We start from the raw sequence: 26,895 nt of genomic DNA, 5'->3' as shown, positions 1-26,895 counted from the left end.
AGCTCCTACCTCCTGTCCTCTGAAGATGCCAGCCACAGAGACTGGCGAAACGTTAGGAAGAACAACCTTCAGAACACGGCCAAAGAGCCCGGAAAACCCACAACAACCTTTAGGATTTGATTCTATTAACCTCTGTACAAAAAGCGGGCTCCCAGGGCTGCTTCCGAGGAGGGCACTTTTTCATTTCTCTCCACCACCACCCCCCACGGCTACGGCGGCAGGTGCTCAGTCGTCAGGCGGAACCCAAGCGTAGAGCCGAAGTGCTGCCGGACGGAAACACAAGCGAGGAACACCCGCCCCCCCCCCGCACGCGCGGCGCCGTGACCACGCCGTGAGTCTTTGCCGGGCGGGGAGACTCCGAGGGGGAGAGAGAGAGAGAGAGAGAGAGAGAGGGAAGGGGGGGGAAGGAGACCGACGGAGCGGCAGGCACGGAACCCCCTGCGGATCTTCGGGTCCGGGTCTTTCCCGCCGGGATCGTGGTGTTTGGGAGAGAAGGCGATCTTTCGGAGCCCAGCGTTGAACTCCTCCTCGTGGACAGCCAAGCCCCGTTGGGTTCAGTGGAATTCACTTTTCCTTTAATATCGGGGGTTAACCGCTGGGCTGAGCAGCTCAGTGCGTGGGCGCGCAGGCACCCGTGCCTCTGTTCCCCAATAAGGTACGTTTCCCGGGGGGGGGGGGTAAGCCGGCTCGTGTCGCCTTGCGCCCCGTGTGGGTGGGTGGGTGGGGGGGTGGGGGTCATCTCACGGCGCCCCCCCCCACCCGAAGGTCTGAGTACTCTGGGACTAGAAAAAGGGCCGCCCCAAGTTGAAGTCAACTTGTCAGCATGTAATTGTTATTGTTAATAATAATGTATTGATTGATTCATGTCATTCGCTGTTGGGTCACTGAAGGATTAACAACATGGCCAGCTTTTCGAGTTCTCCAGTGTACTCCTGTTTGTCTGTGGGGAGGAGTGTTTCCATTTCTTTCCACTATGGATGCATCCCATTATGTGATTCAGGAATAAGGTGTACCAAACAAGCATTACAAGGACTGGTTTTTTTGTTTTAGTAGCCTTTATGGGTCCACTTTCTTGGTGGAATTTGGAACTGCTATATTGCAGTTGAAATCTCCAAGATGTAGGCTAGATTTTTGTGGTATTGTATCAAAAACAGAAGTATACCTTTTTGTGGGGAAGTTCTTTGAAACGTGAATGGTAGCTGCCTACTAAGGGCTTTTAACTATCTTTGAGCTACCTTTTCTGGCTGCTGCTCACCATGGTGTTCTGGTTCTATCTGTTTTTTCATTTTTACAATTCATAGTCTGTTCTGCTTATAATAAAACATCAAATGCACAGTAAAACACCATAAATGCAGTAAATTTCAGTTACAACAATGGAAAAGCTGGGGGAGTATTTGCTTGTAACACAGTTTAGTGCCCTGAATTTAGTTCAGGCTCGTTAGGAGAAGTAGTAACAATACAGTAATTCGGTTCAATTTAGGAGTTTCTTGACTTACTGTTGCCTTTGAACCAGGAATTTTGGTTAAAATAATCAATTGCTATGCAGGCCAACAACAAAACTTGGGTTGTTTAACTGCAATTTCTGATTAGCTCATAATAGCAAACGAGGAGTGTGTTAAAGTGGTAGAGTCTTCTGGCTTCCTTCTCCGTTCTTCTGTATGAAGGAGGCAATACTTGAAACCTATGCTTTATACATGCTGTTTTCTGTTAGTGCCAAACTGTAATAAAGGATTTCTTATAAAAACTCCCATATAAAATTGACCTGGCTACATAACTAAGCTAGGTCAGTAATAGTAAACTGTTTAAAATGTAGACTGTGATGTTAATGTTTGGCATGTCTCGCTTGCTCGTTTGCCAAAGTGCTACTTGTTCAGTATCCTGCACACTTATAATATGTGGCATATATTGTTACAGATTATTTGTGGGCAATGAAATATTGGCTTTGCCTTTCATATATCTGTCGCAGTTGTCTAGACAGGATTCCCCCAAACTGGCAATTGTTAAAACCTCTGTAGATTTGGTTGTTCAGCATTTTCTTCAGGAAAATTTCTTCTTACTTATACTTCCCAAAGTAATTCTGTAGTCTGCTATATTATGTAACATATTCCCAGTGTGGTGTAGCAACAGACTAGGACTCTGGAGAGCAGGGTTCAAATTCCCACTTGGCCATGGAAAGTCACTGGGAGAGTGGAACTGGTAAAACCACTCCTTAAGTATCTCATTTACTTTAAAAACCCTGTTAGGGTCAGTTCTGACTTGACAGCATAAAACACACACAGTACTGTTACATTATAGAACTGCTGCCTATAGGCAAGAGGTTTAGACTTCAGCCTCTGGGCGAGAGAGAGTGTGCTAAGCACTGCTTCTATCATATTCTTTGCAAGGAGAACCACAGTTTTAAGAGGAAAGACTCTACATATGTGGAACCTCTCCACACAGCTGGGAACCCTGATTTTCAGGAGGGTCTACGGGAACAGCAGAGACTTTCCTTTTTAGAATCGGGTCCTCTAGGTTAAAAGCAAGTGAAGGAGAGAAACAGGCAGCACTCTTCCCCAGTTTTCCTGAAAATTTGAATAGGACATTAGAGATACGGGTTCTTTCAAGAGTCCTTGAACAGAACAAAATTGCACAAAAAGGTTGTTGACTAGTTCATACACTGTACTGATATGGCGTATCGGGCAAGTGTGCCTTAGTTTCCTGCTGCTTAAAAATATGAATGAATTTCAGTATTAAATGTCTCATTTTACAGAAAAGGGCATGTTTGGAAAAGGTTGTGACATACCAGAACAATTGTTGGATTTGTTAATATGGAGCAAACGGCAGCTGTAAAGCGACTCTATGTTGGAGGACTTGGCCATACGATCTCAGAAGAGGAACTGCAGGAAAGATTTGGCAAGTTTGGAAAAGTTACAGGAATAGAAATTGTGACTCGAAAAGATGAACGAGGTAACATTTTAAAACTGTTCAAAAGTAGTAATATTTCGTTTGCAATAAGATCTGTAGCCTGTAGTCCCGTATAAACATACTGTACCTTGGAACACTGTCCATTGATCTTAATGGGAGCCACCTCTCCAAGAACATGTGTAGAATTATGTTGTTACTGTAACTTTTTCATTAAGTATTTTTATTGCAGTTTTTGAGTAACTATGTTTTCATTCTCACACAGGGAATCCTACAAAAACCTTTGCATATATTAATGTCTCACTTTCAGAGAAAGAACTTAAAAAGTGTAAGTATATGACACTGAAATGTGTGGATAGAAGAAAGTTCATTCAAGTTTGTAAAATTTTGTCACTTTTTTTCATCAACATTTTTGTGCATGTGTAATGTCTGTTTTGTTCAACTTAATTTTGCGGTAAGCCACTCATAAATATTTAAGTCCCTTAGTGTTTTTGTGTTGACCGTAAAAAAATGCCTTATTGTCACTGAGATCCACTAGTGAAAAGACTTGAAACAAGTGCTGTAATAAAATGACCCTTCAAGGTATCCTGATCGACTCTCCTATCTCACTCGAGGGCAGATACATGACCAGCTTTCAGCCATCTGGGAGCCATTTTTGCCTTCCTTGTAAGAGACCGCATCCTGACTTCTCTGCTTCCCTAAAACACATTGGAGAAAATTTGGCCCCAAAATGCAAATTCTCCCCTCTTCCAGCATCTGGAGGGTGCGAGTTGCTGGGTAAACCAGCAGAAATTCCATCTCTCTGGGCCCTATTTTATCCCATAGAAGGACTTTCTTTTCAAAACAGGAGGTGACCACTGGTTGCTTCCAGCTGGTTAAAACAACATTTTAACCCTAACCCTAAATCAGCCCAAGATGCAAAATAAGTGTACAGTACAAATTGCATACACCAGAAGCTTTGGGGACCAGGATTTGCACGTCTCCCTCCAGAATTTTTTGCAGCTGTTCAGGAGGCTGGGGGGTGGATGGAGCTCATCCCTTTTCTATTTTCACCTGTTCACAAAGTCGTCATGTCATTCAGCTCCTTATTGATGTGCGTGCTCTCTATCAGCGCCAACCTCCAAACATTCAATTTTTCCACTTTGTCTTTGCCTGCTTTAATTATTGGGGTAGTCTTCTTTCCCACTTACTCTAATGTGAAAAACTGTCCATGTAAAGAAGCTAGTTTTTGAGCCTGTTTTTCTGAGCTCCCTAAGCCAAATTGTCTGTCACCTGGACCACAGTAGCACCCATTCTTTTATCTTTTCCAGCAGTGCTTGAGATACTTTGGAAGTAGTTGCAGACAAGGCCCAAACGTGTATGCAAGTTAATAGCTGTCTTTGTTTTCTTTTTGTTCGACAGGTATATCTGTTTTGAATAAGACAAAGTGGAAAGGTGGGATACTACAAATAGAATTAGCCAAAGAGAGCTTTTTACACAGGTAAGTCTTTGCAAACAGGTTTTAGTGAAAACTGTTGGGGTGCTGCATTGCAGTAATTTTTTTTAAATAGTCAGTATAACAAGTGAGCAATCTTGAGGATCTTCACAGAAATAACTGTTTGCATCTGTACAAAGGGAGCCATTTAACCCTTTTATTAAACCTCACAAAGTAATATTCAATTATTTTTATTGCCTGGAAGGTGTCCACAGAATGTACATTGTGAAAAGTTATTTTTGTGACGAGGAAGGAATTTTCATGAACTAACCTCTGTAAGGTTAGGAAGCAGGATCTGCTTTATGTCTGGTGCAAAGTGGTTAGAGGAAAAGAGAGAACATGCATTTAGAATTAAAAACAAAATCCACACACAGAATTCAACTCTTGCTTTTTCTGATTTAGCAGCCTAATACAGTAAAACAAAAACAAACCTACTGACTGTTGGCTTTGCTGTTGCTAAATGGCCAGATGTCAGAAGCCTGTGTTGATTTATAACGTAAAACATAAAAACTTACTGTTGGGTTGCAGCCTACACTACAGAGTGTACAGTCTGTGTAAATTTACATTCTGTGAACGTAGGGGCAACAAGAATACAAATATATAGGATGAGTCTTTACATTTTTTTAAGAGAGATATAGAAAACTGCAATTATTTGCTTTTATGCAGACTGTCTCGGGAGCGTCAAGAAGCAAGCTTAAAAAAGGAACAGCTAGCTAATAATGGCACAATAGATGTTGTAGAATCTATGAAAAAATCTGGAGTTGTGGATTTTCATGTGAAAGCGGTACCAGGAACAGAAGTACCAGATCATAAGGTATGGGCAATTCTATTCAGTTCAGGAATGACCCAGCTGGTTAGTTGCCATCTGTAGCTTAAATCAGATTTTGGTCCCAACTTCAGTATGGCCATTGTAAGAGAGAATGACACCTCTTAGCCTGCAAGAACATTGGGAAATATACTTTACAATTTGTTCCAGAATTGGCATGACTAAATTCAAAGTATTTTTCAGTGATTACATAAAGGTCAATATGAATCAGCCTGTTCTTTTTTTCTTCCACTTTGGGCTTTTTTCCCTTGCCACCAGGGGCTTCTACTTTTTTCTAACCACAGCGATTTGAACTGTGTTTTTCATTCATGATTGTTTATACAAAGTTTCGTTCTACAGAAAGACACAGTGGGCATGACTTTGGGAGGTTTTCTCGTGAAATAGTTTGTTGGGATGTGATGGCCCAACACCGACCCTTGCAGTCTCTCTCGACCACCTTATCACTGCATTGCTTCATTAGTTTAGTGCTAGATCAACTTGGCACTGATAAAAAAGGCCTCAATATAACATCAAAACAACTTTGACAAATTCCTGCAGACTTATTTCCATGGCATATGTGTTTATACTTCCATGGAAAACTTTGGAAAACTGTTGCTTTTTCCTTGCTGCAATGCAGCCCTCTAAACAGTCCCAGTGGCTTGAGAGCAGACCATAAAAGGAAAGAAGGGGATCAACAGGAGGGTGGTATCAAAGGAAGAGGGATTTGGGGTGTGGATCAGATTGTATTGATTAGAGAGGCTAGTGTAGATAGTGGCCTCAAACACCCCAAGGTCTGCATGTAGTCACCTAAACTGAATGCAATTGCAAAAGAGACTGGATCAAACCGATGCGAATCAGACCAACAGCCCATGTAGTCATCGTCTTAGTGAAAATAGATGTTAAGTCCTGTTGGTTTCAGGAGGTCTCTTCACTTTGAGCAGGATTTAGCCCAATCTGCTATTAAGATGATGCTTAAAATGTGCCCTTCACTTCATAACACTAATTTGTTCAAGCTCTTGCATTAAATTTCCAAAGCTGTGGTAATTTTTTTTCTCTCTCTTTAATAGGACTGGGTTGTTAGTAAATTTGGTCGAGTTTTACCAATCCTCCACCTCAAAAATCAACACAGAAACAAGATATCCTTTTCTACAGATGATTTTTAAAAAAAAGGAAATTTATCACATTTTTCATGCTGAAATGGCACCATACTTCTGTCTTGTTAAACTTGGACAATCATTTGAAATAGTTAATCTGGGGTAATGAAGAGTTGTAAGAACCCAAGTATGTCATCCAGTGCTTCTGAAAATATTTCTGTGCTTTGCATAGCGTGTACTGCAGGTGCCTTCATCAGTGGCTCAGGACTGGAGTATGGCAGCCTCAGCACCACCCAGAAAATTTGGATTGAGACTCCCCCTGCCCTGACTTGGTCCATGAGCTGAGCCAGTATCCCTTAAAATGTTATTTTCACTTGAATTTGGAAGATGTGGTGTTAGTGACACATTACTGAGGAGATGGTTTTCTGTGAATGCCTGCATATATTTATTTTCTTGCAACACAGTTTGTTTTGTTGTTTGGTGCATAAGTAGCTTGCTTGTCTGAGAGCATCATTTGGTGTGCCAGCTGTCAGTTTACGACACTTTATAATGTGGGTTGTTATTTGGGCAGCTTGGCAGAGATTAAGCCTTGCAGTGTTAGTTTGAGAACAGTGGCCTTATGGTGTCTTGGCTCCTTGATTTGAACACCATAGAAAACGTGCTGCACATGTTTCTTCTCCTAAATCATATATCTTCATTGGACAATAGCACCCTGCTTATGCAGCACCATATATCCGAATTAAGTGTACAACTACTTTGGTTTTGGACCGCAGGCTCATATGCAGGATTCACTCCTAAGGTGATTTCAAACAAGTTCTATCTCTCCCCATAACGTTTGAGCTTTTTACAGGGCAAAACGTCTGTTTGTTTTTTCCTTAATTCAAGCAATAACATCATTAAGTATGACCCTTCAAAATATTGCCACAATCTTAAAAAACTGGATCAAGATCTTACTGAGCCCATTCCCATTTCCCAGCTCACTTGGCATTTAGAAGAAGAGGGTGATGGCAGCATCAGTAAGAAACGACAAGGACAGTTTCCTGTGACAAAGAATCTGCCTAAAAAGAAAGTGAGAGTACAAGACCACGGCAGTTTAAGCAGGACAGAATTGAATTCATGTGGCCAGTTTTCATTGGGAGCAACAAACACCATCCCAACAAAATTGCAGCAAAGCCACACACCAATCAGCAGAAAGCAGGATAAGGTGCACTCTGATGGTCAAAGGCCTGGGGCTAATTTAACATCTTGCAAGAAAATAAACGGCCTGTCTGAAAGCGATGTGGATTCTGAAGAAGAAATCAGAGCACTAGCAGCAAGGGAAAGGAACATAAACGTAGTGAGCCCTAACGTTGAACAGGAAGATAGCATGGAAATTGTTGGAGGCAACTTTGAGTTGAAATATAGCACTCACTGGTCTTTACAGAGAGCACACGGTGCCAATGGTGTACTAAGGACCACTGAAAACAAAACTGACTATGATTCAGCTGACACAGATGAAATTATAGCTGTGACTAAAACACCAAAAGGAAAGGAGAAAAATGTAACTGTCAAGGAAGCTAAGACAGATAGAGGGGGAAAGGATGTGGGGCCAAGTTCTCAGTCATCTGACTTAAACGGTGCAAGGTCAGGGAAACGAAAGGGAGGGGAAAGGGCCACGTCCAAAAGGAGAGCAGATTGCAAAGCGGCTCCTAAACGGAAGAGCAGCACCAGTCGTGAGAGGCCTGAGGACAATAAAAGTTCTGATTCTTGTTTTGATACCAGTGAGTCTGAAGGGGATGAAAATTATGAGACTATGATGCAAAACTGTTATCGACTAGAGATCACATTAGAGGACTTGGAAAGACTGGCCAGCAAAAACACTGAGAGTACAGATCCAGATCCTGAGAGCAACCCAAGTGGCACTCAGGATGAAGCCAGTGTATTGCCGGTTAATAACACCAGCAGCGTTCCAAAGACACCCGCAGTTACTCGTGTTGCAAAAAAAGGCATTTGCCCCGAAGAAATCATTTCTTCCCTTTTAGAGGAAGATTCTGATGAGGAGACTCCAAAGAGGAAAAGGACAGCTTTCGAAATTCAGCCTTTCAGAGGAATTGGGTCACTTTGTGGCGAGGTGACAAAAGGTGAGCTCGGCATACAAAAAAGTACAGAGAAGGAGGCTTCTTCCGGTCACACTGATCTGGAAGCCTTTAGAAGGGCTTCAGACCCCTGGCACTCAGGCGCATCGGAGAAAAAGCAGGCTTTCAAATCACTTTCAGTAAAAGAAATTGACTCCCACAAAGGGAGTTCTACCGGAAGCTCAGGTGAGGGTTCTGGCTGCCATACATCAAATGAAGGAGACAGTAAGGTGGAAAGCACCAGTGCAAGCGTGGTTTCTCAAAATGAGCCCTTGAAAACCCCCAAATCTTTTCCCAAGAGCACAAAGTTAGATGGCAGCGTTAAAGGTCAAGTGCAGAGCAACAACTCAAGGAGCTCTTGTGAAAGGGAAGAGGCCTCTTTGGATTCTGCCAGAGCTACACACAAGCAGAATATGGAGGAGAAGCAACTGCAGGATAATCAAAAAAGGTTGATCGCTCTCCAGGAGAGGCAAAAAGAACGAGAACAGCAGAAAAAGCTCATTCAGGGAGCTCTAACGAGTCTGGTAGGTCACTGTGTGTGTGTGTGTGTGTGTGTGCGTTTGTGGTACTGTGCTGTGGGAGAAAAGTTTATCAGATACTGTTGGTATGAAATTTGGATGCAGGACAATATCTAAATATCACTTAATAACTAAAAGGTCTGGCATGCTCCCTGTGGCTAGTTATAAAACCCTGAATTTCATGTTAATGGGAAGGAATTTATTCACTGTATTCATTGAATATAATGGGACTTAATAAACACAAATGAGATCCTGAAGATCATCATAGACATCCTTCAATCTCGAGAGACCATGGCAACATGCTCTGTATCGAGGAGTGTCCTCTCCAGAGCATGAAGCCCGGGTAAGGTAATATGGAGGATAAGCCCTCTTCAGTTCAGTGGGGCTAATTGCCAAACAAGTGGCTAAAGCATTATAGTCTCACAGTTGGGAAAGTTGCCTAGACAATCTGCTCCCGGATATTGATAGTAATGCCATAATTGCTTTAGGACCATAGGAACTTTCCTTAAACTGAGTCCGATTATGTTCCGTTTAGACCCCTGTTGTCAGTTTTGACTGCCAAGGATGCTGCAAAGTTTGAGACTGATTTTTTCTCCTTAGCCATACGTATTTGCTAAGGCCGGGGGGGAGTGGTCTCTTAGCCCTTTACAGCAGAAGCAAATTATTACAGCAGTTTTTGCATAAGCTTGAAAGCTAGAATTCATATTATCAGATGCATAAAGTGTAATCCTAAATGGACGGTCTCTGTCACTAATCTTAAATGGCTGTCCTTGAGCAAAGGACATTCAATTGGAAATTCCAAACATAAAACAAAATAAGGAAATTCAGTTTTCTCAACTATGCCTTGAATTAGGATGATAGATTATTAATTCAGTGGCATGTTTATTCATTCATTCATTCATTCATTCATTCTATTTATATACCGCTTATCTGGTCTTGCAACCACTCTAGGCGGCTTGCAGACACATAATACAACAATAAATATAAAAAAGAATTACTACATTAAATAGCCAATTTTTCAAGATGGGAAAGAAAACATGAAAAATAAACCACAAAAGAAAAAGAGAAAGAATCAGATATTAACTGGAGGGAAGGCCTGCCCGAACATCCATGTTTTTTATTGGTTTTTAAAAATATCCAGCGAGGGGGCCGCGCGAATCTCCTGAGGCAGATTGTTCCAGAGGCGAGGAGCCACTGCCAAGAAGGCCCGGTTTCTTGTATAGATCCCTCACACTGCCTTGTAACATAATTTGACCACATTGCTTATGCATTATTGTCACTGTTCATTTTGCATTTGTCTCTGTTTGGCCTGGGTTGCCAGATGGGTGGTATAGAAAATAAATAAATAAATATTTTCACTTCTCATACCCACATCCCACCTCCTTAGAGCCATTATAAATATATTGGCTACCATTTTAGGATTGCACCATGCATATGATTAGTTAGGCTCTATTCCTGAAATGTGGTAGTTTCTAAAGTGCTGCAAAATATCTTGTTCACCTGCAATAAACCAGACTCTGTTCAGCTGATTGGTATTTCCATGTCTACTTGGAATGTTTCATTTATGAATTGATTTTGTAGGAAATTCAGTCAAGAAATAAACAGAAACACATAGTATTTGATTCAGACAGTGAAAATGAAGCTGGAGTACAAGAGGTTGCCAGAGAAGGAAGCTCTAAAAATCTTGGGAAAGTAAGTTGACTTTGACTGTATCCCATGATATTGTCTTGGAATGTCAAACAAATGTCTTGTATACTCAGTCACGGATAGAAGAATCCTGTATACTTGTCTGCCAGGTTGTGTTTTTTTAATGATTACTTCCCTTTTTTAGGGAAACAAAGGTTACTATGTTTTCCATGATGCACAGAGTAACAACAAACACAAAGGAAATGTCTCAGTAAGAAAAACTATTAAAGGCAAACAGTGTTTTTAAAAAACAGACATTAATAAGCTACTGAAAGACACAGGTACCTATTTTACCAAAGTAGCTACTCTATTAAACAAAGATGGGCAAGATTTCTGGAACTCAAGTGAAGCAGAATCAGAAGATGTCTAGTGATCCTTCCGAATTAATCCATGCACGGTCAGGCTGGTCCCTGCTTTGCTGCTTTCTGTAAGCAGGGAAAGGCCTTTCAGACACTAACTGGCTGCCTGTGAGGGGTCTTTTTTTAAATGGGACTGTTGTCCCATTTTAAGGTGTTTTTAGAATTATTCTAAACAGTTTTATCCACTTGTTTTAGCATATCTGTTTCATTGTTTTTAACCCTCTGAATAATTTATTTTACTGCTTTTAATGTTTTTTTTAAAAATATTGTAAGCTGTCTTGGGTCCTTTTGAGGAGAAAGATGGGGTATAAATATTTTAAAGAAATAATGAATCCCAGAGCTTGGAAGCAGGACCTTTAATAAATCCAATAACGTGTGTATTTCTTACTTTACCAAAGGAATTCACCACTAAGACCTCTGGAAAGTTGTTTGAGAGCAGTGAGGATGAATCAAATACTGAGAATGAAGACGACGACAGATTCAGAATCAAACCACAGTTTGAGGGTAAATCTGGTGAAAAGGTTAGTCAACCTACATAGCATGTCACTTCCTCCTGTATTATTTTATAATATTCCTCTGGAATTCTCTGAAATGTTTATATAAGCATGCTCAGAAATTCTCCCCAATATGTATTTCAGTGTTTAAGCTCACTTTAAATCTTTTTCATGTCATCATTTCTTGACCATGGCAATATTTTTCCTGTGAGCTGACATCTTTTTCTCCTTGCGATTATTCTTCAGCAGCTTCATCGCCACTGAATTTACACTTAGTTGTGCTGTTCTTGTATCTGATTCTTATTCTGTCTATAGAATAAGAGTTCTATTTTACATGCAAGACGGTTTGAGTCTCTAAAGGAAGCCACAGGCTTGAGTTTGCAAAGGCTGAGCAGGCCTGTTGAGGACAGAACATTTTGGAGGTCACTTATTTATAGGATCGCCATAAGTCAGAGGCAGCTTGACAGCACGTAAGAACAACACCACCACAATTCTGCATAGTCAGTCATGCAGGGACTGTGGCTTTCTTTGGCACTCTGATGTTGCATAAATGTACGTGTGACAGATTTTTATATTTTAGGATGAGGTTTTACCCAAGATGTGTTATCTGTAGTTTGGATGCTCTGGAGTAGGTAGTTAACTGAATATACTCGGATTCCTTTTGCCTGATAGGCTTTCCCAAGAAATCAGCTTGCACAGTTAAATAATAAGGAATCGCTCTGGGTCCAGGCTTAAACTCATCTCCTTACTGTAAAAATTTTTGGAAAATAAAAGAGTTGAACAAGTCTAAATAGGGAGATACAAACATAAGCATATCTGGAAGTTGAGTCATGGCAACTGGACTTCTTTCTTGTTAGGTTGAAACGTTTCGCTACTCAGCCAAGTTGCTTTTTCAGTCTGAGAAGAGTTTACATACTGTTTGTTTGTTTGTTTGTTTGTTTGTTTGTTTGTTTGTTTATTTATTTATTTATTTATTTATTTATTTATTTATTTATTTATTTATTTATTTATTTATTTATTTAGCTTATATTCCGCCCACTCTAACCAAAGGTCTCTGGGTGGCTTACAACAATTAAAATACAATAAAAAGATAAAACAATTAAAATGCAATTAAAATAGATACTCTAAAAATTGCCATCAGGACCCACAGTTGATATTATTTTAAGCCTTCTGGAACAGGAAGGGTTTGGACCTGGCGCTGAAATGTCATCAGCGTCGGCGCCAGACGAATCTCAGTCGGGAGGGCCTTCCATAGTCTGGGGGCAGCTGCCAAAAAGGCCCTTTGTCTACAAGCCATCCCTCTTACCTCCTTGAGAGGCAGCTCTTTCAAAAGGGCCCCCTGGCTAGATCTTATCTGCCAGGTAGGCTCATATGGTAGGCTCATATTAAATAAATAAAACAAACACAATTCCAAATAATGGCCATAATAATATAAAATCAGTGTAGTGACATGTGTTAACTTTTCTGCAAGGAAGAAGGACGAAGTCACAAGTGCCCTAAGCACATTTCAGGGCCAACCTTGTGCAAGAATATCCCCTGGAGCCTTAGCAGCCTGAAGCAAAGCTGCCCTCTGGCTGATATCCAGAGGTTTAAGGTTATGGGAGCTGAGTAGGAGCTTCCTGTGCTTTGAAGGTCAGAACGCTCTTAGCGGTACTTGTATATTCTGTATGGCACTTATGTCAAAAAGTTACTAGAAGCTCATTTCTAATGCCTAGTGCAAACTTATTAGAATTTCTTGGGAACATCATCCAGTTTGTTCTTGCAGTTACCTCTCCAACGCTGACAGTCTTAATACCATGTTGAGTTTTTTTTTAAAAAAAACTCCTTACATAGTTTGGGCTGTTTGTTTCTAAATTGCTTTAATGTGTTTGGTATTCTTTTCTTTTTTATGACATCAGCCTTTCTGAACATGGAAACAAAGGAAATCTTTGTGATATACATAAATATCCAGAGTATCCAAAGTTGTGTGTGTGATAAAAGTGTGTGCAACTCCACTTTTGCCACCTAGAGATTACTGAAAACAGTGCTCATATCTCATCTAAACTAAGGAGGAATGCATAGGGACATTATCTTTTGTTTTGTTTTTGTAGCTTATGCGTCTGCAGTCACAATTTGGCACAGATGAAAGGTTCCGTATGGATGCTCGCTTCCTTGAAAGTGACAGTGAACAAGAAGAAGGTCAGTTGTTTTCCGCTTTGTTGCTCTGCAGAGTGCCTTACAAAACTGTGTTGAAACAGAACCGTCATACTGTAATTTTGTTGAGTATTTAACATTCTTCATTACCTGCTTCTCCTAGATCAGTGGTTCTCAACAATGAGTTCACAGATGTTCCTGAACTAAAACTCCCAGAAGCCTTCACCACTAGCTGTGCTGGCCAGCATTTCTGGAAGTTGCAGTCCAAGAACATTGAGGGACCCGAGGTTGGGAACCACTGTCTTAGGTGACCCAAAAGTAAATTAACAAACTCTGTGTGTATGGTGATGTGGCAGGTAGAAAGGATGGAAGCATATGACACAGTTGGATAAAAATAGGGTCTTTCTCTTGGAACATTGTAATGTGTAATAAAATAATACAAGCAAATTGACTAGCCAAAATCCTGTTGCTTAGCATCATTAAGTCCCACTAGAGTAGGCCTATTGAATAAGTGAAGACTTGGTAAGTACTTCATAAGTTCAAATGGCCCTGCTCTAGTTGTGACATATTTTAACGTTTTAAGTCACAACTAGAGAAGTCCCCATTGAATCAGTGCAACCTACAAAGGACTAGATTCACTAAATCCCCGCTGATTCAGTGGGCTTACTCTAGTGGGACATAACAACACTAAGCAACAGGTTTCAACCCCTGTTTTAAGAGAGGCAAGATAATTTTTATAAATGGTATGTTTTTATATTTTTGTGACAGTAGTAAAAATAGTAATGACAATGATAGTAGCAATAATGTTTCGTCAATTACATTTCAGTTTCTGATAACCTTCATAGAGTTTTGTAAGTATAAAGTACTTAGAAGTGGTTTATCGATCCCTGTTTCTGGTGACCATGCAACTTCCCCAAGGCTGCACAGGTGGCAGAGCAAGTAATCACATCAGTCGTGCATGTTTCAGTAGGTCTCAGTTGACCCCTCTTCTGGGAGGCACAGTGAGCATAGGAGCAAAAATCTACATTACATTTTATTCTTTAAAATGTTCCTGGAAAACCTGCACCACTGTAAATGGGGAATCAAGTATATTTGAAAGCATGTAACTATAAATGTCTTGAATTAACTCTTAAATTATAATTCTTAGATTCTTGGTTATAGAAAACACTGGGCAGCAGTTAAATCAGTCCTCAGTTCTTTTATCTGATATATAGAAGTTTATGTCTAGATTTGTCTAAAGCAAAGATAGTGATGATAGGGGCAAGGGGGAATGGCTGCAGGTGCAAAGGAAAGCTGTACAGCTTTTCTGGATGTAATGCTAGACTATAGTCTGTGATGGATGTTCCTCCTGCTTCCTCCAGTATGCCACAAGACGAATTTGAGAAGTTTTCTATTTTGCATTATTTGCTGCTTGTCATGTTATCCAAATTCTGGTACACTTGGGTTATCTTCACTATGGTTAGTTGAAAGAAGCCAAATTTCAAGCTTTAGTTTCTGAAGCTGGTTTGTTATGACTCATCATTGTTGAGATCTTTACTTAAGAATTTAGAGAACATGGAAGCAGGTCATTTAAAGGATAAAACTAAATGTTCTGATCTCTTCCTAAACACACTGAAGAAGTGGGAGGGTGCAAGAGTCCAGGGCTCACTGCAGTGTGCTCTTCTAGTGCTAAATGTCAGCACAGGCTCCTTTAAAGTTCAATTTATAGTAAGCATATAACTATGGGTTGAACTTGGAACTGTACAACAGACTATTTGTCTGTTCTTTTTTTCTGTCTGCTTAGTGCTCGGCTTTGTAAATCAACAGAACACTGAAACAGCAGACTGTTAACTGTGCTTGGTCTACAAATTCAGTCATCATGGTAAACCACAGAGAATGTAAGCTGAGGATTACAAACTGTTTTCAGCCCATTACATGCCCTGCCTTGATAGCTGTGGTATAATATGTGATATGGGTTCAACAGTAAAAATAAAGCAGAATTTGGTATGATAAATACTAGTGCAGGTAGTGTCGCTCTGTGATAGTGGTTCAATGAAGATTCTTCAAGTTCTTTTTAAATTTTTCTTTCTTTCTCCAATTAGATGCATCCAGGAAATTGGAAGCAAAGGAAGAGGAAGAACTTGCTTTAGAAAAAAAGAAAAATCTTGAGATCTTGAAAAATCTTGTGCATATTGGCGTAGAACCTCCAAAACCTAGCAAGCAGGCTGCAAGTGCCAGAAAATTCAAGTATGGAAATTATGCTTTGGTCTTCTGTATCCAAAAGAAGGAATTAATAAAATGCACTGCTTCTCTTCAGTTTGCTGAACCTGAATCTGATGGTGGCTGAATGCAAACAAAAAATGTGCTCTTGTCTTAGCAGCACCAGGTGATCCTTGCTGGATCAGCCCAGAAGCCTGTCTGGTCCATGGCTGTCTTCCCAGAACTGTCTGTTTGAGTCCCACAAGCAGGGCATGAGCACAACTGCACCTTCAGTCTTGTGCCTCTTTGTCAACAAAGGCTGCACCCCGAAACCCAGTGTTCTCAGTGTATGGCTTATTGAACACCACAGGATTTTCTTCTGAGTAATTGTGTATAGGATTGTAGAACCCCTCTAGATTATTTATTGTATTTTATCCTTTTTGTCTCCAGTCAAAAAGAATGCAAACATGTATGTTTGTTATGTTCATAATACACAGTAGGAGAAAATCATAGGTCTCTTGAAGAACAGTTGAACTTCATCAGTGCCATCTGTGTTGAATAATACTCTGTTCATTTTCTGTCTCTGTAGAGATATGAATGCCCTGCGCTATGATCCTACAAGGCAAGATCATGCAATATTTGAAAAAAAGCTAGAAACGTCTGAAAAGGAGAGGTAATTATTCTTTCTTTCTGTACTTTGTTTCTAGGGCTAACTTGCTATTCACTTTAAGAGTTTATCGCTTTGTCTCTCCGCATTCCAGATACAAGTGGTACTATAAATCTAATTTTGGGGGCATATTTGTACTTTGTGCAGCAGTAATACTGTGATTAGTTTGGTGGTTGTTCTGCTTGCTTTGTTGTTTAAGTAATAAGAATTGGATGAAAGCCCTTGGTTTGGTTTACTTTAGAGTAGGGAAGGGTAGACTAATGGTGATTTCAGGGCTATCTGTTGCTGTAAACATGACCTCACAGAGGATGATGACCTCCCTCAGTTAGAAAGAATTTGTTGAGCCCTCAATTGCTGGGATCAAACAGTACTATTTTTGAATATGGGACATGGTGTAGCACAATTGTTTTACTATATGAAGTGGCTGCCCCGCCTGGCAACCTCCAGCACCCCCTAAAGTTTCAGAGAGGGAAACTCTGTAACCTTTCCAAATGCAAAGGGGACTAAGGGGGGGAATCCTCCAAAAAAGAGCAAAGGCAATATGTTTATAAAGTACCTCCACCCAACTTACAGAGATTCTCTGTGCAACCTTTTTTTTCCCAGGAGGGTCCTTATCCCTGTCATGAGACAGTTAACTTCCTGGAGTTCCCTTATACCAAAGGAATATATGCTTAAAACTGTAAAATGTAAACTGTACAGATTTATTCATGTGTAATTCTTCTAGTAAAGCTAAGAAGAAGAGAGAGGAAGCTCAGAAATTGCCTGAGGTGTCTAAAGAAATATTTTACGATGTCTCTGTGGATTTGAAAGAAGTATTTGGATCTACAAAACATGAGGAGAAGACAGAAGTATTGCCGTGGGATAAGCGTGATGATGCGGAACAACAGAGCCCAGATGGTAGAGAGGCATTAAACTTTAGTGCTGGAAATAACACACAGGAGGAAAGTGGCGGCTTCACATTTTCCTTTTTTGGTGCTGAAGAGGAGAGGCTGCCTGTGAAAGAAGGTACCACTGCATATTCTGAGGGTGTAGTTTTAGGCTCGGAATGTAGGCAGAAGGTTCTGTAACACGTCTTTGTGCTTTCACAACTTTGAAGCATGGGAATTGTGGCATATTTTGTATAGGCCTTCCATTTATACTGTTTTAAAGTAAGTGTGCACTTTCCATTGGTATGTGGGCCAATATTCTGCCTCAGGATCCTCCCGGGACAATGTGGGTTGTCCAAAATGTGAAGAAATGAGCCAGTTTCAACCATTGTCAGCCATGTTTTTGATGGGGATGGGCCATTAACATATCACACCACTGTTCCAGGATCTGTACTGGCCCCCGGTTCCATTTCAGTTGCAGTATCGGCCTCAGTCTTTACCTGGAAAGCACTTACTACAGGTGAACCTAGCATACTTGAGAAAGCACGCCCATACCATGTTCCATTATGAACTGTAAGACTGACTAGAAACAGTTTTTTGCTTATATTCCATCTGTACACCAAGTCATGTCCACAAGGTACAGTACTCAAAGGTAAATTCTCCATAGTTGGCCCACTGAGTTTTACATTGAAATCTGCACTTGCTGGAGACTGACACCGGGCCTAAACATCTATTAGAAGGGATGTCAGAAGTAGGATTATTAACATAAGTGTTTATCATTCTCAAACCTTTCGATGGGACAAGATACAGGCCCCGTTTAATATACACATGGACAGTGAGGCTTTCTCCATGCCTAGAATAGAATATGTCCATTACAAATCCAACTGAGATTTGCATTATGATTATGTGTATGTTACACTTTTAAGCAAGTCTCCAGCTAATGTTCTCTGGGCAATATACAGTATTTTTAAAATGCAAAAAGCAACAATAAAACTGTAAAACAGTGACTGAAGCAGCACCATATAAGCCCGGATAAACTGCAGAGCAGAGCATGAAACATGTTTGCATTTAAAGCCAGCAGGCGAAGGACGTAGGTTGTACATGGTAGAAGTGCTCAAGCAGTCTTAAAATGGATGCAGGAATAAAAGGATGTTCTCCTGTTGGTGGAAAGACTATGACTAAGATGCCATGAGAGTGTCTCTGAAGAGGGTTTTCTACTGCTGGGGTGCCAGCATCTTGCCTCCAGTGAAATCTGATATTAACAGGAACAGGGTTTCAATGATGTCCTCAGAGCTCAACATGGGAAGACACGCTCCTTCGGGTAACCTGGACCCAAGCTGCTTAGAGCTTTAAAAAATACAAAAATAGTCTGACAATGATTTCTGTATTAAACACATGAGCACATGAGGGAAATTATTTAGGGAGTGCTAGTGTTTTGCTTGAAAACAAGACAGCAGCCCTGTCCTGTGCCTCTGTTCTGTATCGTAAACTGTCTCTTGTGCTCAAACAAAGGGATAAACTGTGTTAATCTCTCCCCCCCGCCCCCCCCCCCAGAACCCTACACAACTGAAACAATAAAGCCTGCAAGAGTTGCATGGCAAGAAGATCCACGGTTTCAGGACAGTAGTTCAGAGGAAGAGGAGGAGGATGAACCAGAAATAGTTCAAAGTGAAGATGCTGAAGAAACGTAAGTAACATTTATATATGAGTATTCAGGTTTAAAAAACTTGGGTTTGGGGCTGCAAATCCCAGATTTCCCCCAACCATCATGACTGCTTTTCTAAGCTTTGCGAGTATTTATGAAGAAGTTGTAGGATCAGTAGAACCCAAATCGGACACAGTGGAACAACATTCACTAGACCATAAGTAAGCAAACTGAAGCCAACATAGCTGTTGTGGGGAACACTGAGAGTTGAAATTCAATCAAAATCTGGAAGGCCACATTATACGTGCCCCACTCTAGGCCAATCCCATTATGTTCCCTTCTAAAGTAACTATATTATGTAAATTACAGAGTATCAAAAGCACTTGGCTTAGCCGAAATGCTGGATATTTCTCCTTCTGCAGTACTGTAGTCAAGACTCAAGACTCCTCTGACCTGAGTTCAAATCCCAACAGGTCAGGTAGCTGGCTCAAGGTTGACTCGGCCTTCCAGCCATCCAAAGTTAGTAAAATTAGTATCCAGCTTCCTGGGAGGGCAGAGTCTTCCTTCTATATGTTGTAAGCTGCCCAGAGAGTGCTCCAAGCACTGGGGGGAGGGGGGGAGTATGTAAGTTGAAAGCATAAATAAATAAAATATCCCATTCAGAAGAGGCTTGGGGAGGGAAAGGGGGGGATGTGGCAAGAAGAAGAAGAGGCAGGAAATCCTAATCTTGTTTCTCCTATTGTGAAGTCTGTATGCAGACCTTAATGTTCACTTTCTAAACATCACTGAATAATACACTCTTCAGATTCCATTTTAAGGAAAAAGGTGTTCCAAAAATAGTTTAAATAAATTAATTAAATTGATTCCCTAATATTTTAATCAGATTCTAGTTATTAGATATTTGTTCATTCTTCAAAGCAATCCCTTCCAACAAATGTAATACTAAATAAATCTGTATGTTAAATTCAATTTAGTTTACCCTGTTTCCCCTAAAATAAGACCTAACCTGAAAATAAGCCCTAGTATGATTTTTCAGGATGCTCATAATATAAGCCCTACCCCAAATATAAGCCCAAATTAAGTAAAACCCTGCATGCCATTATTGCGCAGCAACCAGAAGATGACATGACTGTATTTGAATAAATGTAGATTGTCAGGGCTTGAAAAATGCACTTGTCTACTCATCCGTGATGAGTGAAAAATGCTGCTTGATGAACCTCTCTCTCTCTCTCTCTCTCTCTCTCTCTCTCTCTCTAATCCTGCAGTCCTCTCCTCCCCCCTCCCATTACAAAAGGAAAACTGCCCTCTTCTCGTGAGAAGAGAGTTCGAGCGGCACATAGATATATAGCTCTGCAGGAGAATGTAGAGTAGCCCCATCCTGGAGAATATGGAGATTCCCTGCTCCCAATTTCAATCGAACAAGAACACATCCTGGGGTGGGAGGGAACTGTGGCTCCTTAAGAGGCCGGGCGCTTTTGCTTTCAGTTTTTTGTGGGGTTTTTGTTGTTGTTTTTGTTTGTTTTGTTTTGTTTTGCTGGAGACATTCAAAAGAAAGGCATTCAAAATACAAGCTTCATGACCCCACAGGCACGCAGGTGATAAAGCAACCCCAGTCTGAGGGTATAAATCAATGATTCCTGTGTACATAATGCAAATTATTTTGGGTTTGTACATATTGTTATGTAGAAATAAAAGTGAATAAGTGCCTAGTTTAAATTTGTTAACATAAATTGCAAGGCTATAGTTCAATCATACTGACTAGTGAAATTTCTGACTGACTGGTGAGACAGTCTAAAATTTTCAAGCCCTTTAAATTGCTGTACATGAAAAAAATAAAACATCACCTGAAAATAAGCCCTACTGCATTTTTTGGAACAAAAATTAATATAAGACCCTGTCTTATTTTCAGGGAAACATGGTAGTTGTTGGTTTTAAAATCCTTGTTTATTCAAGCTGAAAATCACCTTATCTTTTCACTCTTATTTTCTTGTGTTTCTCAGGTCACCAGTTCAACCACGGTCCAGTGTTAGATTTTTCTTCTTCTCCCAAGATGATGATAGATTGAAAGGTGAAAGCTAGACATTTTTTCTTCATTAAATTAATGTCAAACAAATGTGTCAAATACGTATTCCATCATTAGCTGTATTCCTTAGATGTTAGTGCCCAAGGTATTTCAATACCAGAGCTTCAACACAGCCTGTTTTGACCTCCTTCCCTTGCACATGGTTTTTGAACTTAAGTTTCTGGAAGGTTTTTGAAGTTGCTTTTCATATCTTTGTCTTGGGACACTGAGCATCTTTTAGTTGTTTAGTCAGCAAAACTCACATCACTGGTTTTAAAATAGCATGCTTTATCTGAGGACAGAAGTTGCTGTTTCTGTTTCTTTCTTAGAAGGTGTTTGTTGGATAGTGTTAGGTTGTGATCTCTCCTCCTTGGGTGTTAATATGTTCCTTTGCTGACAAACCGCAATTTCTAAAAGAACGAGCCCAATATTGGAAACACCATATGGCAGGAAGTTGCATATGCTTCAGTTAGGATGTGGACAACCTAGATAATCGTTGTCTTTAACAAGTACATAATTCATATGGAATTTAGTAGGGAAGATAAAGCGAGCCACAGCAGCATTGGGTCAGTAAACACAAGCACGGAAACACATCAGCACCAGCAGGCCTTGAGATCTGTGCCTTGCTGGGATAACATCCTTCTTTCATAGGGTGGCAGAAAGATTAAAAACATAAGATGTTTAAGCTTTTCTTTATCTCCTTTCTTAGAGGGCCCAAAACTCTTCTGTAAATCCTCAGACCTCGATGAAGACAGAGATGATTGGGAAACCAGGCGCCAAATGTTACTTGAGGTATGTGAGGAAGGGAGTTGCAGGTTTGTGTCAGAGATTTTCTAGGTGGCTGTGTGGACTACCAAAACAGTTTGAAATTGCAAGATTGCTCCATTTGTTAAAGTGTGGGGAAGAATCCCTTTTGCAATCTTTTTTTAAAAAATGCAGATCATATTTACATGCCTGCACCTAAAACACGCAGTTTAAACATGATCCTTTAATTTGTTGTGTGCCTATAATAAGTTAAAAAATTTAAATGGGTTTTCAGACTTTCCATTTGTTTCTTTTTAAAAGCCAAAGTTTTGTCATGAAATGTATCTGTTATGAAGTTCTGCAGTGTAGATCTGAAGGTGAGAAAGATGTCTCATCTGAAGCTCTGCTGGGCAGAAGGGAAAGGACGTCTTACCCTTTCCTCTTTTCCTTAAATATTATAATAATTTTCTTTCTATTAATCCCTCCCAAGGATCGTGGAACTTCCACTGAATAATCCATAGCCGGGCCCTGGTGCATGTGAGCAAAATGTGGGGTTTAAGTGTGGGTTTCTGGAGTGGAATTTCCAGAATTGTGCCTGGAGAATACTTGGGGAATTCTGGGAGTTGGAGTTTAAAAAAAAATTAAAAACACATTTCTAGTAGTCAACACAGCTTTTCAAAAGAGATTTTCATTGTGTCTACTGAGTCCAGAATGCTTCTACTGTCTGAGTCCTAAACATTTGTGTAACATCTACCCAAAATAAAAGATGGAAAACAAGCCGTAAAAATACAGAGTGGGCTGAGATATCAATCTCCATGTCATTCTTTGTACGATATTTATCTGGTAATATGGGCTTAAACACAAAGCCCAGTTAAAATGGATCAAGGATGTGCCATGACAAAACACGGTGCATAGTCTAGGAAAAAAGCCACCTTTTTGCAGCTTGGTCATAGGTGCTGATTAACGGCAACACATCTCTGTCTTTCCTGAACAGGGACAATGTGGCATGTATAATTTTCCATTTGTGCTTTTCAAAAAAGCACGTGCTATGAAGTTGGCTGGTTAATAAAGCTGAACATATTTAAAATCATAACTTTAAATGGTAACTTTAAAAATCTGCAACATTTCTAGGATTGTCGAAAGAAACATAAAGATGCAAGAAGGAAAGTTAAAGCAAAATAATGAATCCAGTAATTCTGCCAAGAATCAATAATTGAAAATTGTGGGCATCCTTCCATTCTACGTGGCAAGAAATGCGTCTGCAGATGATTTGATGCTGAACATACACAACTCTGTGAAATGAGAAAAGGTTTGTGACTTGCAAAGATTTTAATACTTCCTCCTTTGGACAGCATGGATGCCTGCATTGTATATTACGGACATCTTAAATTTTAAAAGAGCATGCATTTCTAGTTTGAAGAAAAAATCTTTAAGCTAGAAAGAAATCTGTTATATTAAGCCCTATCTTTGTGTACTTGTAGGTATGTGGAACAAATTTTGATATACAGCTGGATAAAACAATGTTTATGTATACAATTGTACAGATCATTTCGTCTACCATATGTATTTGTTTCAAACTGTTATTTCTTGATGCTTTTTTCTTACATTGAATTAATTTCTATGTCTTGAAAAACAGTCCGAACTTCTATGTCATTACAGTCATATTATTTAACAAGAAGCAGGGCTTACCAAACTCAGTAGGGTTTGTAATAAATATATCTCAGATGGAACTGCTTGGTGACAGTACAAAGCCATTAAAACAAGCATTTTCCTTGATTCAATCGGGATGTGCATTACAATTTTAGATGGAATTCAGTTGTGGGTGTACAGGTAGCAAGTGAGGCTAAATTCTTTATTGCCTTGGGTGGTTTGACTAGTTTTATATGTCAAAATTTCAGTTTCTATTGTAAAATAAAACTGTACATTGTTTTTATGATGAAAAGAAAAATCAGCTAACATCAAATATGTTAATGACCGAAGACTTTAAAAATGCAAATAGATGATTTTGTATTTTCTATAATAACCTAGTTGATATGCGCGTTTTTCTCTTGAATGACAAATCCTCATACACAGCACACAGTTCTCATTGTACAGTTGCAAGGAGCTAAGGGAAAAGGTGTTGTACAGTAAAACATAAGAGACACTGTTTGCATTTAAATCAGAGGTAACTTTACTTACTTAAAATGCTGCTGTGCCCTTTTGATGTGGTTGAGTTCAGTTTGCGGAGGCTACATAGCCTAAATTTGCAAAGCAGGTGACTTAGGCAAGAAGGCTAAACCTCTTAAAGTGGTTAAGTCAAAACACTGGAAAAGTTTGGGTTTGCTGATTGCTGAGGACTACAAAAGAGAAGTAGTGTTGTGTACCAGCTCTTCAGAAAACAAAGCATATGACATGGTCTTCAAGAGATGACTGATTTTGCTGGTGTTTTTTTAAACATCTTTTTCTTAATTGTTAACTAGAATTGTTGCAGAACAAGTACAGCACGCTTACCTGGCATATTATTTATAGTTAAATGGTTCATGAAAAAGCACTGACATAATGCTCTGGCTGCACAATGTATGTTGTCCCTGAGCGTTCTGGAAACATATTGTCCATTCCTGGGTAAGGACATACTAGAAGCTCCACGCATGTCTGACGTTTGGGTAAGCTAGGCCATGCCACTATCGTTTTGTAACAGGAGCAACTACATTTTGCCTTACCTAATTTGATTTCCTCCTCCTGTTTAGTGGTATGCCACAGAGATATGGTTAAAGTCATGAAATCTGGATAAAAGCTTTTCTGATTTAAAAATGATCATACTGGATACCACAGACAAAAATCATTGCTTTATAATGGACAACAAAATTAATTGCCTGTTGTCTGCCTTTCTAAGCCCTTGATATTTTATACTTTTCTTACCAACCAAATAACTGATCTTTCTCAAGCAAGAGTAGATTACAAATGTGTTTCCCTCCAGAGACCCACACAATGGACTGATTTAGATGTAACAATCTTGGCTTCAGGATGAGTGTCATGCTTACACATCCCCCTTTGCTCCTCCTCTTGTGTCCACGTCAGGTTTGGATTAAGCTATAATTCCTTTACTTGCATGTAAAGAGTAATAGTGCTGCAAACATATTATACTCTCACTGGTGGAAATGTACATAATCTCCTTGACATCATAAATCACAGTTTATGAAGAACTGATAGCTATACCAGAACCAGCCTAACTGAGAGGGTGTATTTCACTTTATCCATTTTACAGCTTTTTCTTATTCATAGCTTCAGCTATTAGGTAAAACAGAATAAAAGCAAAAGCAAAGAATGAAATCAAACGAGCCAACAAACCAAGAAAACAGCACCAAACTGAAGAGGAAAAACAGCCACCCACAAATAAAGTATTTCTACTATACATTAAAGGGATCACGGACTGCATGGGGAAACTTTTGAAACACAACCTACAAACAGTATTCAGACCCACCACAAAAATACAACAAATGTTACGGTCAGCAAAGGACAAAAGGGACCCCCTCACCACTGCATGAGTATACCGGATACCTTGCAGTTGTGGACAGGTATATATTGGAACCACAAAATGCAGCATTCACACCAGAATCAAAGAACATGAGAGACACTGCAGACTAAAACAACCGGAAAAATTGGCAGTAGCTGAACATGCCCTAAAACAAGCTGGACGTGAAATTCTATTTCAAAATATTGAAGTACTGGACAACATCAGAAATCATTATTTTAGATTGCACAGGGAAGCCATTGAAATCCACAAACACCAGCAAAGCTTCAAAAAAAACAAAGACTAAAACAAGGCCTAGCTTCCAATACTGAAAAAAAACAGCTTGCAAAAGGTCAACAAACTACCCAGCCACAAGGACCGGGATCATTGCACAAAAAAGACCAGCTAACGACACCCATCAATCACAGTGACAGATAATCTCCCCCCCCCCTTATCACAACAAAAACACGCTGATCACCAAGGATGATTTTACTACAGTGGGGTCTTGACTTAAGAATGGCTCGAGTTAAGAACATTTTGACTTAAGAACCACTCTCATAGGAAAATATTCACTTGACTTACATACTTAGATTTGAGTTAAGAACTGAAAAAAAAACCACGTGGGAGGCAGCGAAAGTGCAAAATTTGAACTTTCAGTTAACTGTTGGCCAGTGAAAAGGGTGCCTGTCTGCTTCCTCACTCCTCCCAGCGTTTAGAGAGTGGATTGGGAGACAGTCTTCAGACTGCCTGGTACTGTACTGCCTGGACTGTATTTTCCCTGCCTTCCCTGAACCTTTCTTGACCTAAGAAAAAAAGAAACAAAATTTCCCCCATCTAGTGGTTGAAGGCGGAATAGCAGCTTCCCATTAGTTTCTATGGACGGAAAAGAGCAGATATGGATCAAATGGTTTTCAATGCATTCCTCTGGGAAATGCAGATTTGACCTGAGAACTTTTTGACTTGAGAACCGCCTTCCAATACGGATTAAGTTCTCAAATCAAGACCCCACTGTAGTGCTGGTGATTTTAGGAAACTGAAGACTATCCCAATCTTCCTGCCTCCAACAACAAAAGGCATCTGACAGAAGACTTGGGACCTTCGGGGTGAAACTGGATATTTTTTATTTCCAAAAAATAATTGCATCTGATTATATCAATGGCATAAGTTACAGGGCATGCTTTCAACCTGTTCTTGACATTGCATTATAATAGTTTGAAAGAAGAGCTTCGAAATTTATATATTCTCCATTCTGTTTCAGACATTCAGAGGGTAATATATAATGCATCAGTACTTTGAAATAAATTAAGGTTGTGCAAGACCTTCTAAAAAGCTGATGGTCTTTAGCGAAGATTTGAATATGGGTGTCTGATTTTACTCTAGTCAGCATCTTAATTGCTTTTCACTCTTTCATCATGTCAGAGAAGAGAAGGGGAAAAGAGCAGTATAAAAATGAGGAATGAAGACAGTTATGCTGCCTGTTATAAATGTGTTCTATCTAGCATACAGCTTTCTGTTGGATAGATCAAAGGAAGTCACTGGAAGTGGCTTCAATTTTTAAAAAAGCCAAATGCAGTCACCTTAACTTACAAGGAGGTGGTATTGAAATGGACTCCACTCACACTGAAATAAATCTGTAATCCATAAAGTGCTACAGTATTTTGCTTT

At 39.9% G+C, this 26,895-nt stretch overlaps 1 protein-coding gene and 1 long non-coding RNA gene across 2 annotated transcripts; one reads left to right on the top strand and one right to left on the bottom strand.

The window, feature by feature from the left end:
• The first annotated feature begins 326 nt into the window (after positions 1–326).
• Positions 327–23,763, top strand: NOL8 (nucleolar protein 8). The gene is made up of 17 exons (XM_072989743.2): positions 327–655; positions 2,750–2,946; positions 3,167–3,229; positions 4,303–4,381; positions 5,042–5,189; positions 6,248–6,318; positions 7,169–8,912; positions 10,488–10,598; positions 11,350–11,472; positions 13,536–13,623; positions 15,660–15,804; positions 16,346–16,429; positions 17,148–17,428; positions 18,844–18,976; positions 20,935–21,002; positions 21,706–21,788; positions 22,872–23,763. The coding sequence occupies exons 2-17, from the start codon at positions 2,808–2,810 to the stop codon at positions 22,920–22,922; spliced, it is 3,411 nt and encodes a 1,136-aa protein (XP_072845844.2). The 5' UTR covers positions 327–655; positions 2,750–2,807; the 3' UTR covers positions 22,923–23,763.
• On the bottom strand, positions 20,432–26,017 carry LOC144586721 (uncharacterized). The gene is made up of 2 exons (XR_013541725.1): positions 24,478–26,017; positions 20,432–24,439 (listed from the first exon to the last, which is right to left on the bottom strand). It is a non-coding gene; the product is annotated as an uncharacterized LOC144586721 (long non-coding RNA).
• Positions 26,018–26,895: the final 878 nt, after the last annotated feature.

This window comes from Pogona vitticeps, chromosome 2, assembly GCF_051106095.1.
Source record: "Pogona vitticeps strain Pit_001003342236 chromosome 2, PviZW2.1, whole genome shotgun sequence".
Taxonomy (NCBI): domain Eukaryota; kingdom Metazoa; phylum Chordata; class Lepidosauria; order Squamata; family Agamidae; genus Pogona; species Pogona vitticeps.
The sequence above is the reverse complement of the archived record's forward strand: the minus strand, read 5'-3'. Positions and strand labels throughout refer to the sequence as shown.

Coding starts and splice junctions, on each gene's coding strand:
- NOL8 (XM_072989743.2), top strand. CDS start 2,808: ATGGAGCAAACGGCAGCTGTAAAGCGACTCTATGTTGGAGGACTTGGC. Junction 3,230..4,302: donor AGAGAAAGAACTTAAAAAGT/GTAAGTATATGA, acceptor TTTGTTCGACAG/GTATATCTGTTTTGAATAAG. Junction 11,473..13,535: donor AGGGTAAATCTGGTGAAAAG/GTTAGTCAACCT, acceptor TTGTTTTTGTAG/CTTATGCGTCTGCAGTCACA.